The sequence below is a fragment of the Thermobia domestica genome, chromosome 14, assembly GCF_964235325.1.
Source record: "Thermobia domestica chromosome 14, izTheDome1.hap1.1, whole genome shotgun sequence".
Classification (NCBI taxonomy): Eukaryota; Metazoa; Arthropoda; class Insecta; order Zygentoma; family Lepismatidae; genus Thermobia; species Thermobia domestica.
Window position 1 is genome coordinate 144,290,186 of NC_137467.1, and position 14,665 is coordinate 144,304,850.

General features: G+C 39.2%; 1 protein-coding gene across 2 annotated transcripts in view; it reads right to left on the reverse strand.

Moving 5' to 3' along the window:
* The window catches only part of spartin, a 56,946-nt gene that overhangs the window by 38,912 nt on the left and 3,369 nt on the right, over positions 1–14,665 (reverse strand). For both annotated transcript variants that reach the window (XM_081738994.1, XM_081738993.1), the window contains exon 2: positions 3,976–4,102. In XM_081738994.1, the coding sequence (XP_081595120.1) occupies positions 3,976–4,098 (123 nt within the window). In that variant the 5' untranslated portion in view covers positions 4,099–4,102. The remainder of the gene's footprint in view (positions 1–3,975; positions 4,103–14,665) is intronic.

A 14,665-nucleotide genomic window follows, 5' to 3' on the forward strand; every position in this document is an offset into this window, starting at 1 on the left:
ACAATAATAACAAACTATAAAAAAATCACAAAAGAAACAAAGTTACATAAAAAAAAAGTTGCTTTTGTAATATAATCTCTTTGAGTAAAGAATGGGGAATTTAGGTCTGAATATAGTATGAATAATATATGGGAGTGAAACGCGATAACCCACAAATATGTGTTCATCAAGATTTTACCAATAGTTACACTTTTACGAACATTTTTCGTTTTTTGGTTTAAACCAGCCAACCCTGCTAACAATGAAAACTCATTATCTATCCAAGCTTTTCTTGTCCAATAATCTTGTCGGCACTGCCACAATCTTTAGTTCAGTACCCGTAAAATAGTAAACAATACGGACCATAGTAGTTTCGTCAAGGCGATTGGGTGGAATATTCGTACCGTATCTTGATAGCAAACTAAGTGAATTTACAAGTGTGCTGAGCACAGTTATATAAGTTAAAGGATTCCATTAAACCAGTGGTCGACAAACTTATGAAGCTTCTGAGCTATCGTATCGTTTTTAAATCCTACTGTGAGCTACCGAGATATATATATATATATATATATATATATATATATATATATATATATATATATAGATGGTGATCAGAAAAATGGAAACACCTGAACGAAATTGCAACTTACCAGATTAATATGGTGTCGGGCCACCTTTCGCCTTCAGAACAGCCTTGATGCGACGTGGGATGGAGGCATAGAGATCGTGAATGGTAGCAAGTGGAATTTTACACAATTCCTCGTGCAGGGCATCGGCCAGTTCTGTGAGAGAGGATAGAGGTGGAAATCGTCGCCGGAGTCGTGTTTCCAAGACGGACCACAGATGTTCAATTATGTTGAGATCTGGGGATTGGGCGGGCCAGGGGAGGTGTTGAACTTCATCCCGATGTTCCTCAAACCACGCTGCAACAACGCCAGCTGTGTGAATGGGTGCATTATCCTGGAAGATGGCGTCATTGTCCGGGAACAACATCTGGACCATAGGATGCAAGTGGTCTCCTAAAATTGCGACATAATCGTTGGCAGTGATTCGTCCGCTAAGTGTGACCACAGGACCCAATGAAAACCATGATATGGCGGCCCACAGCATCACCGAGCCGCCGCCATGTTTCACAGTTGGGCGGAGACACTGCAGATCATAAGCTTCTTTCGGCGTTCTCCACACAAACACGGCCCGTGGTCGGGAATAGGGTGAAAGATGACTCATCCGACCATATCATACGTTTCCAGTCCTCAACGGTCTAAGTTACATGGTCGCGGCACCATTTGCGGCGTGCGAAAGCGTTATGGTCCCTGATGAGCGGTTTGGCCCGTGCAACACGACCCCGTAAGTTCGTGTCATGTAATTCGCGGCGGACTGTGATTGTCGAAACAGGGTGGGAGAGGTGCTGATTGAGTTCCTCCGTCACTTGCTCCGCAGTGGCCCGACGGTTCTGCGTGACAATGCGCTTTAATACCCGGCGTGACCTGTCACTCATGATTTTCTTCCTCCCACTGTTCCGCTTCCCCGATGTGGTTTTCCCGTGTGTTGTGTAGGCCGTCATCACCTTCGACACTGTCCCACGCGACACACCTAGCACAGTAGCCACTGCCGTCACACTCAGTCCACATAACCGCGCACCAACAATTTGCCCTCTTTGAAACTCTGAGGTCTCCCATTTGACACTACCTCCGTCTGCTGCAGCCACAGGACACTGCTGTTCCACTGCGCCTGACGTAGTATGGAGACCGACCTAACACACCACCACCAGCGTTTCTTTATATATATTTAAAGAAATCTTACATCTATTACATGTTACATAAACTTACAATTTCTAGTAAGTATGAACCGGAACGTTAATGTGATGTACCGAAAAATGTCCCTGCGAGCTACCAGTAGCGCGCGATCGACGATTTGGCAATCACTCCATTAAACTGAGTAGGAATCTTGAACTCAGGTAAGATTGAAAAGCAACACAGGTTTTGAAAGTAATCACAAGTCATTTGGTAGGATATCCGTACCGTATCTTCATATCAAGTGAAGTGGTATGAAAAAAAAAAGTATCGTTAAACAAATATATATAACTTACAGGCATGTTTTACCGGGCAAGGTAATTTAGCAGCAGTAATTCAAGTTCCATAAACACTACTCCTACAATGGAGTAAATGACCAGAACATGTAGTTCCACGACCACAAGCAACTCACAGTGGTCGGAAACTTGGAAAAAGCGGCCAAATAGTTTATTCCGAAACAATGGAAGTTGACGGACGTCTCCCTATCGTTCTATGCGTAATTGTCCTTTCTAAACCGATTGCAACTACTTCGAAAGTGATTCGAAGAACCCCTGGTGCAATACGTGCAGTTATATATATACAGGGTGGTCCAAAAGTGTGGAAACCCCTCGCATAAATGTTAAATACTGCAAAATATAACCAAAGGAACAATGTAGGGGAGTAATAAAAGTAAGGAGAAATTGGGGACACAGAACAATGAAAGCCGCCATCTTGAAATCCATTATCGTGAATCATACATATAGTTTATAAATTGAAAACATGTTGACGCCTTATGTGAATTGGACATCGCTAGCCAGTACGGTGTTATGACAGATGTTAATATGTACCCAAGAAGCGGCTACAGGTTCAATGTGCTCTCCCTTTAATTATATGTGCAGCTAATAAAAAGACGGTGTAAAACAAATGTGTGTTTGGCCTTAGGATACAAAATTAAAGTTCGCGGTTTTGTACTCGTACTTCTTCGAAGAAACACTTATACTTACTGGAATGTAATTTAGTTTAGGATTACGTTGTTTTGGTCAGATTAAAAGATTCAATACAGGATCTTCGTATATACTACTGCACTGATGTGTAATGTACAGCAGATCCACATGGCTAATAGTTTATCACTGCAATATGTGAAGCTTTCACTACAACTTTGATTCAGGGAAGATGGGCAATCCAAATTACGTACAAGACACTATGCCCTTTCCGCTTTGTAAGGCTCAGATAGCGGATCTCGATTGTGACCGCAACAACTTTACTCAATGCATTTGCAGTTAGATAGGGTTGAGTCCTCCAGGTGCACTTGGGTGCAGTTATTTCCAATGCTCAACCTTTGTACTACTCAATAAACCCTATTTTACAGATAAGCAAGGATAAGCTTAGACTGCAGAGCTAGTAACATCAGTGTATATGTAACTTGCAGGTAACACTAACAAATCTATCATATTAATGACATGACAATAGATAACAACTAAAACTCTTCACTAAACACAAGTATTTGAGTCAAATGTACTATCCAACCGCTTTCATCGATCTCAGAAACGATATGAATGATTAAAACATATCATATTATTTGGCTAATATTTTACTGATTTTTCAGCACTTTTATTTGTTCATGTTTAGATGCATTTTATAAACAGCGAAAATATTCCTATGTCCTGAAACTCCGGATTTGGAAGCAGGAGATATTCTTATAATCAAATATCAATACCGATTTCATAGGAGGCGAAGTTGAAAAAATCGATTTTTGACCGCTTTATCTCAGTTTCCGACCACTGTGCAGCGTGATGTTCTAAGGAACGTGCACCGAGGACGATAACAACTGCTTGCTGAAACGTATGCGTCGAATTATTATATGGGTGCTTTGGTAAATATTCTTCATGGTGAATTGATAAGCATCCTATTACATCATTAAACAATTCTCCGTGCTCAGATCTAAATTTGGGTACTTCGTAATTATATTTTAAAAAATTGTAATCAGCCAGACGGAATTATATTTTATTGTTAGTAACTACAGTGGAATTCTTTCGAGTAAATTTAAAGCCAAATATTATGAACACACTTCTAATGAAGTGTCCGAAATGCCTAACGCTACCTGTAAATTTTATCCAATGAACTCCCACTTACCAAACTATACTCACTACATCATGATACATATAAAACTAGCGAGTAACCTTGATCTGCTCCGATCAGTTCTGAATTCATTGATGATCCTTACCTCTTCGTTCTTCCCTTCTTCTTCCAATTTAATTCCTTTGTCAATCAAATGATAAGCTTCGTCATGCTTTTTCTTCAGAAGCACGAACACTTCGCTCCACTGACTGAGAACCGCTTCTGTCATTTCTCTGAAAAAAGAAAGAGAACTTTAAATTTAACTACAAACCAAAAATATGAGGCTGGTGCGAATGAACTGAACACTTTGACGTCTGCTAGAAAACTCTTCTTAGCAACACAACAGAGAGATGGATTAGGATCACGCATCAAACGTCAAAAACCCTGTATGCATCCAGGAAAAAGGTTGGGGGTACCCAAACAAGAGACAGTATGATGTAGAATACAGACCATCAATAACACATAACTGCAAATGACTATTTTAAGACTTCAAACTGGGACATTCTGCACAAAAAAAAGAAGGAAAAAAAAAACAGGAATGGCCAATGAACTTACCACTCACGATTGGTTTGTCAAATTTCATTCAGTAATACAGCGTGGCAAAATGAGCCCGTGTGCACCAACCATTATGTTTGGATGTGTTCCTGAGAAACACCGTGAAAGCAGTCCCTCAGAGAAGTTCTCGTGCCGCTGCGAGTTAGGCATACACCATACTATTGTCCTTTGACGGCGTGCAATCGGCAAGGAGAAAAGTTGGACTTTTGTGTGTTACCTGAGTCGATACTAGCCAACAAAGCTTGCTGTCTGAAGGTGTGCAGTTCTCTATACAGAGTAACCAGATAGGTTTCCTCTATTGGATTGTCAGTTCTGATAAACAATGAATCTGCTACAACAAATTGCAGACTGTGAAGATAGGGGATTGATTGTGGACAACGTCCAGGGCGGTTTCCAAACACCACAGAATGTTTTGTTGTTTGTTTGGCGGTCTATGGTGCGATTGATTCACCATGTCTCTCTTCGTCAAGGTGACACCATCACTGTGAATCATCACACTGTGATGAATTTCATTAAATGCACCGCAAACCTGTCCTCAAACCTTATTTATATATATATATATAAATGGATGACTATCTTTGTGACTTGACTTTACACTCCTTGAACCACCTGACCGATCTCGATCAAATATTCTATAGATGGGGTCCAGGCCTGGGATGGTTCTTATCATTTCACTTTGACTGCAGAACTTAAGGAAGCGGGACAGGATGGATGAATATATATATATATATACAAATGATAAAAAATGACCGACATTGGTGTCGAATCCATAGTTTTCGGGATCACTGAAACGAACAGTGACCCTTTCGATTCAGTTAGTCTTTTATGTCCAAAATGAAACGTATTCTCCCCGTATGAAGAACGAGTATTCTGCTAGTAGCTTTATAAAACCCATTCTCACCCACCATATTCCGTTGATATCTTTCCCATTGACTATCATGTTACCTTATGCTCAGCATAACGTAACATGGCCCGGTGCTTTTGAGCACCTTGTATATTGGCAGGGAAATTTTAAAATTTTATTTAGAATGTAAGAGAAATTTTTTATTTTATAGTAGGAAAACCGTAAGTCGAAAATTTTGTGTAATTTTTGTAAAACAAATCGTTTCAATGGATATTATATGAAGATTACATGATTATTAATTATATTTTATATTTTACGCATTTATCCAAGTATATATCATTATTTTAGACAAATGAGTGTATATTCCAGCTTTTTCAATGGTTTCCAGTTTATTTCTATTCATATTTCGGCATAGGGAATCTTCACAAGAAAGCTGAAAATTTTATTTCGTAAAATCTTCTTCAAAATTCCAAATTAAGAAAGTCAGCCATAATTTCTTTTTGGTGCATCTCTTTGTTTCGAAGTAAATTATTTGATTGGATAATCCACAATCACAGCTGCGGCTGAGATTTCGGTTTTCTTTGATCTTCGCACAGAAGCCTATCATCCGATAGTTACGTCACGATTATCTTCCAATTAGGGATCATCTTCATGTAATTCTTGGTCTTACGGCGTCAGCCATTTCAGGAGACAGACGTACAGTGTTCAGCGTCTGCAGAAATTGTGGAATAATTTGTGGTTACGTTAAAACTGTGATAAATTCTTCGTTTTGGCGAGTATTAGAAATTGTCAGCAGAGATAAACGTGCTGTGCTTGGTGTTTTAACAAAATTATTAAACCAATAATATTCAAAATTGTGAAGTGATTTCGTATTGCATAAGGGATACTAGCATGGAAGTTGTCTATCGTTACGGATTGAGCCCATCGGCAAATTTTACGTTCTCGGTCAACGAGAGAACGTAAGAGAAGCTAGAGGAGACGGTGACGGAGAGCAAACATCGAGTCGTTGTGCAGGCATCGAAGAAGAAGAAGTCAAGCGACGCTCGATGGCTTCTTCCGGATAGGTGCTGCAGTAGGTGGTATCAACAAATTATTTTGGGACCACAGTTGAAGAGTCTCCCAGAAGACTCGAGTGGATTTGTTCGTCAGTAAACTTTTTTTTTTAATATATCCGTTTAGTCTCTGTTCAAGAGATGAAATCACGTAAGTAGGAACCAGTGCAAGTGAAAACTCACTCCAGGTATTTGGCTTCAAAATTTCCTTGTCTCGACAAACAAACATGTGTGATTATATTTTCTGGTGCATGTGTGAAATTCATATCATGAAGTGTTAAGTGCGTAAAGTTTCCCTCAACGCCGCACACATGCAGATTCGGGCAATGTGATATCGTGATTTCATTCGATGGGGGGGAAAAGAAAGCTAGAATCTCAGCACAGTGCGATTGTCGTAACCTCAAGAAAATGTGTGTACCACACACACATTTTCCCCCAGTGAAGAAAAGATGTTTTAGATTCCCCAAAAATCTTGAAAGTATTCATTATCGGTAACACTGCTCGAAATTAAGTTTTATTTATTTTGGCATGTTTTCTTTGGTTTTGAAACAAAATGATTCTAAACGTTGATTTTCTTGTAAATAAGTGTCGGTTTCACGGCTACAGTTAAGTGCAAGGGTACATGAATTTTGCGTACCGGTAACTGAAAACTTTCGGCAATAGGCTAAACCTTCGTAATATTTTAAATCTGATACCCATCAAGTTTAGAAATTGCAGTTTTTTAATAATTACTAGTAAATACCTTTTCTTCTTCTTTAAGAAACTTAAAAGTTTCAGAGCGACACGAATGCAAGTAACCACTGCGTCTTCGGTTTGAATGTGGTAGCGAAACAAATAGAAAATACAAAATAAGGATGGTGCTTCATGAAAAATATGTGATTTTTTTTTTTATATATATATATATTCTTGTTTAGGTTAAGTTAGTGTAGTTAGGATAGGGATTTAGGTTTAAGTTATGTCAATATGTAAGTGAATGTTTACCTGTGCTAGATCGCCCAGTGAGTCCGAGCTGTAAGAGAGGTAGCGAAGAGCGTAAATCCTCGATGCCGGCCACAATCTCCATGCACAGAGAAGTTTAAGCACCAAAGAAATAAAACAAAGTAAAAATAGCTAACCACAACGGTAGGCAGTGAAGTATCATTTTGTGTAATGTATTTATATTGTGTCTTTTCATTTGTTTTGCGTGTCGATTCAGTGTAAATGTCTTGAAAGCTAAGAATATTAAATGAATATTTTGGGAATATATGTACAAAGTAAACAATGTTTTTGGCTCTGAAAGATATAGAAATCGATCGTATTAATTTTCGTAGATGGGTATGTCAGTTTAATGTAAAGATTTGCTTCTGTTTTCAAATATTTTGTCCAACACTATATTCATGAATATTTTAAAGAATAAAACTTACTAGCCGTGAAAACATCTTTCTTTTCGAATACAAAATCTAATTATCTTGTAATTTTAAGAAGTGATAGAAATATGAAGTTGATGTTTTTGGGATGCATGCGAAGCATGATCAAAACAAAGAGCAGTACGTACAGAATAAGTTTACTGGGGAAATGAAATAGCTGTGAAATTCAGGGAAGAGACTTTTCCTTAGTGTGACCGAGTTGAAAACAACCGAATCTGTAGAAAATTTCTCATTTTATCAGTTTCTATCAAAATCTCAGTTTGGACTTTTTTTTTTTTAATTACAAAATTCTGTTTCAAGATTTTTTTTTTTTTTAATTCAGATAGGGCTTTCACAGACAACACTAAGATCTTCATTGTGCTCATTGCCAGCTCCACTCGTAGGTCGATGTCCTGTGTCTGTAGTCGTGGTTCACAGCCTATTCCCGGATGGGACGTGGATGATGAACTGCAGGCATGGATATCGGACTGTGAGTCGTGATGGAAGAGAGTTTGGAAGCTTTATATTTCGGGCCAGATTTGAGTTCTATTTTCCGTAGATGATTGGCTTGGTGAGTGTATCAGTGGCTGTTGATGACGAGCCCATACGGGCCCAGTAGGTTCGGTGTCACTAGTCAGTGATACATTCAACATAGCATGTAATCTCAAGGAAAGGGAACATCGTACAAAAACACAAATAGTCAATTACAACGTTCAATTAATTCATTTATTTATTTTATTTAAGTTATTTATTTTTTTTTTAAAGTTAAAATGGCGACCCATTATCCAGGATTTCTGTTGTTTCAATCCTACGCGAGCGCTAAGGAAAACAAACAATCACAGCAGAGTATTTGTAATGGGGATCATTATGACAATCGCTGCATTGAATGAATCATGGTCACTTCTGGATCTGTATGTGCGTGATGTTGTGGGAAACAAACTTAATGAAAGTGAGAATGTCTGTGGGTAGCAGATCGAGTAACGAATCTCGTCATCCGAGCGAATATATATGCTGTTCTGACGAAATTGCAGGGTTCAGTGTTTATTGTGACAGTTGCTTTAGATGGGTACATGCCCAATGTTATGGTTTGTCAGAGGAACAAGTGCAGGAGTTAGACAAGAGTAGTGAGCCGTGGTTATGTAAGCCTTGCCTGGCGAAACAGGTGACAGTGTTGCCACTTCCGAAATCATCGGAAACCGAGAGTGAGGAAGGTGAACGTGTAACGCGGGATAGCCCGAACGATTCTGACAAGAAGGAAGGAAGTCGAGGAAACGTAGCTTCCGGTTCAAATGTGCAATTAACTGACTTTGCAGCCATGATGGAACGATTCAGTCAAACTTTAACTTTGACGTTAAATGAAAAATTCGAAAAGGTAGATAGTAAATTCCAGGATATTAATAGTAACTTTCAGGCAGTGAATCAGAAATTGGACAATGTCAAATTTGAATTGTTGCAAACGATTAATGAGAAAGTGGCTCGTGTAAACGAAGACGTAGAGGCTGTTAGGTCGGAAGTTCGCGATTTATATACCTCTGTTGGGAACTATCAGAATAAAATAGACGCGCGGGTAGATGCCGTTGAGGAAGGTCTCCGGTTATCGGTTGAGGCGCAGAATCGACGATGTGATGACTTGACTAAGGAGTTCTCACATCTCGAACTAAGTACCCAAAGGTCGTGTCAGGCACTTGAAGCCAGGATTCAGACGTTGGAGGAGAAACAAAACCAAAGAAAAGATAAACGGTGTGGACGTAAACGAGCGCGAGACTTTGTTGTCGGTGATGGAATCGAGTCTGACGGGACCGAGTCAGACATCCAAGTGGAGGTACCGGTCTCTTCAGTTGGGGAGACTCGTACTATTCCCACGGTGACTGTCTCTGTCTGTCAGCCGACCAACATTCACGGCACAAATGTCCTTCCCTTCGAATTATCCCCACGTACGTTGAACTTAAACAAGTCACATGCATTCTGTGTTGAGACAATAGGTTATCAGGCGTCGTCCAGGAGGTCGAATCCATTGTTAGTTTCACCTCAGGTGTCAGGATCTTCCAATACTAGTTGTCGTTTGAACCATGTGGTGTCCTCTAGTAATGCAGCAGACATGACTCCTTCGTGCGCTGGAGTTCAGGAGGGAATCTGTGGTCACGCGGTGGTATCAATGCCAGACAACTTAACTTCTGGACAAAATTACCAACACTATTCTATTTTCGGTCAAAATCACTCGGGTGCAAAGAGCCCCGTCGTTGGCCACAATTCTCCCGTGAACCCCAGTAAAAGCGAGGAAGGCTTTGGTAAGCGAACTCTAAATTTAAGACTTTCTGAATTAAATCACTTACCTACATTTTCTGGTGAATATGGTTTGGCGAGATCATTTTTCGAAAATTTGGAACAAACTTTTAAGGTAATTTCGGCATCAGAACACGAACGTCTAACCTTGGTACCTTGTTGCTTAACAGCTGGGGCCAAGACATGGTTTCAGACTGTATGTCAAGACATTAATAGTTATGCGGATTTTGTGCGTCTGTTCCGGGAACACTATTTTTCGGCGAGGATGGAAAGGTTGCAAAAGAAGTTCATTCAGGGAATGAAGTATGATCGAGCGAAGTACAACCGATTGACGGACTTTGCATGGAAAATTGTAGCGGAATATTATGCGGTGGCACAACACCCGGATGAAACCGAACTTATTGAGATAGTCTTGGATTGTTTACCAGCTGGTGATGCCAAGTTGTTGAGGGCTGTTGAGCCGAAGAACATTCAACACCTTATGGTCAAAATAGCCGAGATAGAGGGACATCCGGAGCCGAGTGAACCGGTCACGGACAAGAAGTTTAGACGCTTTCAGGTGCGTCAGGCGAAAGTCGTCAAAAAAACCGAAAAGTCAGGAAAACAAACCACCAAATATACTTCGTCTCAGACGGAGGAAGACGAAGGCAAGAGGAAGGAAGGAAATTCCAATGGCAAAGGAGATGACCGATTTTCCGGAAGCAGGGGTCGAAGAAGGAACTTTCAGTCTCGAAGACCTTGGCCCAATCAAGGAAGACCGAATTGGGTAAGAGATGGTAATGGAAATCGGAATGCCCCGTATGGGTACAACCAACGCTACTATCCAGCAGCGATGAGTTACGGGTATCCGCGGGGTACATCTCAGACATGCGCGCCAAACGCGATGACCTCAGCAGGAGCGCAAGCCTATCCGGGATACGCGCCGAATTTACTTCCTGGAGGGGGAGTGGCGGCTCCCACGTCCACTTCTTCCCCAGGAGTGAACATGGCGATGTCCACTGGATGGCCTCCACAATATACGACATTCGTGCCTACGATGGCTCTGCCACCGGAAACGAACGGGAATAGTTTGGGAAATGCATACCGCAGCCCTCATTAGGGGAGAGTGTGGACTGCGATGTGGATTCCTCAACTCCCCAGAAAGAACAAGATCGGTTAGCGGGTAGTCAAAATTCCAATTTGGTAACAACCTCGTTCGATTTTGATACCAACCTTCCAAATTCAAAATTCAATGTTTTGGCAGCTTCCGAAATTCGGGGATTGTAGAAAACTACATGCCATCTGGAAGGATTCTCAATTGTAGTGAGAACCAGTCCAAATGGAGTAATTTTCTAAAAGCAGCCCAAGATTTGTGCAATCACTCTTGGTGTGATGCTCTCGGATGTACTCCAGCGGAGCGTTTCTTATCGTATTCAGCATCCAAGAGCTTCAAAGAAAACTTCATTTGGCCCAAAGAGACGGTGCAAGTAAATGAAGACAAGAAATTTGTAGTTTCTATTCCGGCAGCAGAACCGAAGAAAGAGAGAAAGCTGCGGAAACAGCAAGACATCGTCACAGAAGGTTCTTTGGTGATGGTGAAAACTCACCATGTGTCGTCGATACCAAAAAAGGTATTCGCTAAGTTTATGCATACCTACGTCGGACCTTACAAAGTGGTATCTCTAACTCGAAATTCAGCGAGATTGCAAACTCTGAAGGGAGAAAACATAGGAGTTCAGAGTTTTGATAATCTGAAATTGTTTCGCTGTTCCGAAGAGAAAAGAAAGGAATTATTAGAAGGATGAAAAAAAAAAGGAGAAAAGCTTAGTTTATAGGTTAAGGTTAGGTTAGGATTGATTAGAATGTATAGTTGTAATTAGAATTGAGAAAAAAAAAGGATGTTTTGTCTTGTATAGTCTCCAGTAATTTAGTAGTAACAAAGAAAAAAAAAACAACTTAAGAAGAACTCATAAGTTGAGATTTTTTTTTTTTCTCCGAAGCTCCCGGAGGATGTTACCTTATGCTCAGCATAACGTAACATGGCCCGGTGCTTTTGAGCACCTTGTATATTGGCAGGGAAATTTTAAAATTTTATTTAGAATGTAAGAGAATTTTTTTATTTTATAGTAGGAAAACCGTAAGTCGAAAATTTTGTGTAATTTTTGTAAAACAAATCGTTTCAATGGATATTATATGAAGATTACATGATTATTAATTATATTTTATATTTTACGCATTTATCCAAGTATATATCATTATTTTAGACAAATGAGTGTATATTCCAGCTTTTTCAATGGTTTCCAGTTTATTTCTATTCATATTTCGGCATAGGGAATCTTCACAAGAAAGCTGAAAATTTTATTTCGTAAAATCTTCTTCAAAATTCCAAATTAAGAAAGTCAGCCATAATTTCTTTTTGGTGCATCTCTTTGTTTCGAAGTAAATTATTTGATTGGATAATCCACAATCACAGCTGCGGCTGAGATTTCGGTTTTCTTTGATCTTCGCACAGAAGCCTATCATCCGATAGTTACGTCACGATTATCTTCCAATTAGGGATCATCTTCATGTAATTCTTGGTCTTACGGCGTCAGCCATTTCAGGAGACAGACGTACAGTGTTCAGCGTCTGCAGAAATTGTGGAATAATTTGTGGTTACGTTAAAACTGTGATAAATTCTTCGTTTTGGCGAGTATTAGAAATTGTCAGCAGAGATAAACGTGCTGTGCTTGGTGTTTTAACAAAATTATTAAACCAATAATATTCAAAATTGTGAAGTGATTTCGTATTGCATAAGGGATACTAGCATGGAAGTTGTCTATCGTTACGGATTGAGCCCATCGGCAAATTTTACGTTCTCGGTCAACGAGAGAACGTAAGAGAAACTAGAGGAGACGGTGACGGAGAGCAAACATCGAGTCGTTGTGCAGGCATCGAAGAAGAAGAAGTCAAGCGACGCTCGATGGCTTCTTCCGGATAGGTGCTGCAGTAGGTGGTATCAACAAATTATTTTGGGACCACAGTTGAAGAGTCTCCCAGAAGACTCGAGTGGATTTGTTCGTCAGTAAACTTTTTTTTTTAATATATCCGTTTAGTCTCTGTTCAAGAGATGAAATCACGTAAGTAGGAACCAGTGCAAGTGAAAACTCACTCCAGGTATTTGGCTTCAAAATTTCCTTGTCTCGACAAACAAACATGTGTGATTATATTTTCTGGTGCATGTGTGAAATTCATATCATGAAGTGTTAAGTGCGTAAAGTTTCCCTCAACGCCGCACACATGCAGATTCGGGCAATGTGATATCGTGATTTCATTCGATGGGGGGGAAAAGAAAGCTAGAATCTCAGCACAGTGCGATTGTCGTAACCTCAAGAAAATGTGTGTACCACACACACATTTTCCCCCAGTGAAGAAAAGATGTTTTAGATTCCCCAAAAATCTTGAAAGTATTCATTATCGGTAACACTGCTCGAAATTAAGTTTTATTTATTTTGGCATGTTTTCTTTGGTTTTGAAACAAAATGATTCTAAACGTTGATTTTCTTGTAAATAAGTGTCGGTTTCACGGCTACAGTTAAGTGCAAGGGTACATGAATTTTGCGTACCGGTAACTGAAAACTTTCGGCAATAGGCTAAACCTTCGTAATATTTTAAATCTGATACCCATCAAGTTTAGAAATTGCAGTTTTTTAATAATTACTAGTAAATACCTTTTCTTCTTCTTTAAGAAACTTAAAAGTTTCAGAGCGACACGAATGCAAGTAACCACTGCGTCTTCGGTTTGAATGTGGTAGCGAAACAAATAGAAAATACAAAATAAGGATGGTGCTTCATGAAAAATATGTGATTTTTTTTTATATATATATATATATATTCTTGTTTAGGTTAAGTTAGTGTAGTTAGGATAGGGATTTAGGTTTAAGTTATGTCAATATGTAAGTGAATGTTTACCTGTGCTAGATCGCCCAGTGAGTCCGAGCTGTAAGAGAGGTAGCGAAGAGCGTAAATCCTCGATGCCGGCCACAATCTCCATGCACAGAGAAGTTTAAGCACCAAAGAAATAAAACAAAGTAAAAATAGCTAACCACAACGGTAGGCAGTGAAGTATCATTTTGTGTAATGTATTTATATTGTGTCTTTTCATTTGTTTTGCGTGTCGATTCAGTGTAAATGTCTTGAAAGCTAAGAATATTAAATGAATATTAAATGAATATTTTGGGAATATATGTACAAAGTAAACAATGTTTTTGGCTCTGAAAGATATAGAAATCGATCGTATTAATTTTCGTAGATGGGTATGTCAGTTTAATGTAAAGATTTGCTTCTGTTTTCAAATATTTTGTCCAACACTATATTCATGAATATTTTAAAGAATAAAACTTACTAGCCGTGAAAACATCTTTCTTTTCGAATACAAAATCTAATTATCTTGTAATTTTAAGAAGTGATAGAAATATGAAGTTGACGTTTTTGGGATGCATGCGAAGCATGATCAAAACAAAGAGCAGTACGTACAGAATAAGTTTACTGGGGAAATGAAATAGCTGTGAAATTCAGGGAAGAGACTTTTCCTTAGTGTGACCGAGTTGAAAACAACCGAATCTGTAGAAAATTTCTCATTTTATCAGTTTCTATCAAAATCTCAGTTTGGACTTTTTTTTTTTTAATTACAAAATTCTGTTTCAAGATTTTTTTTTT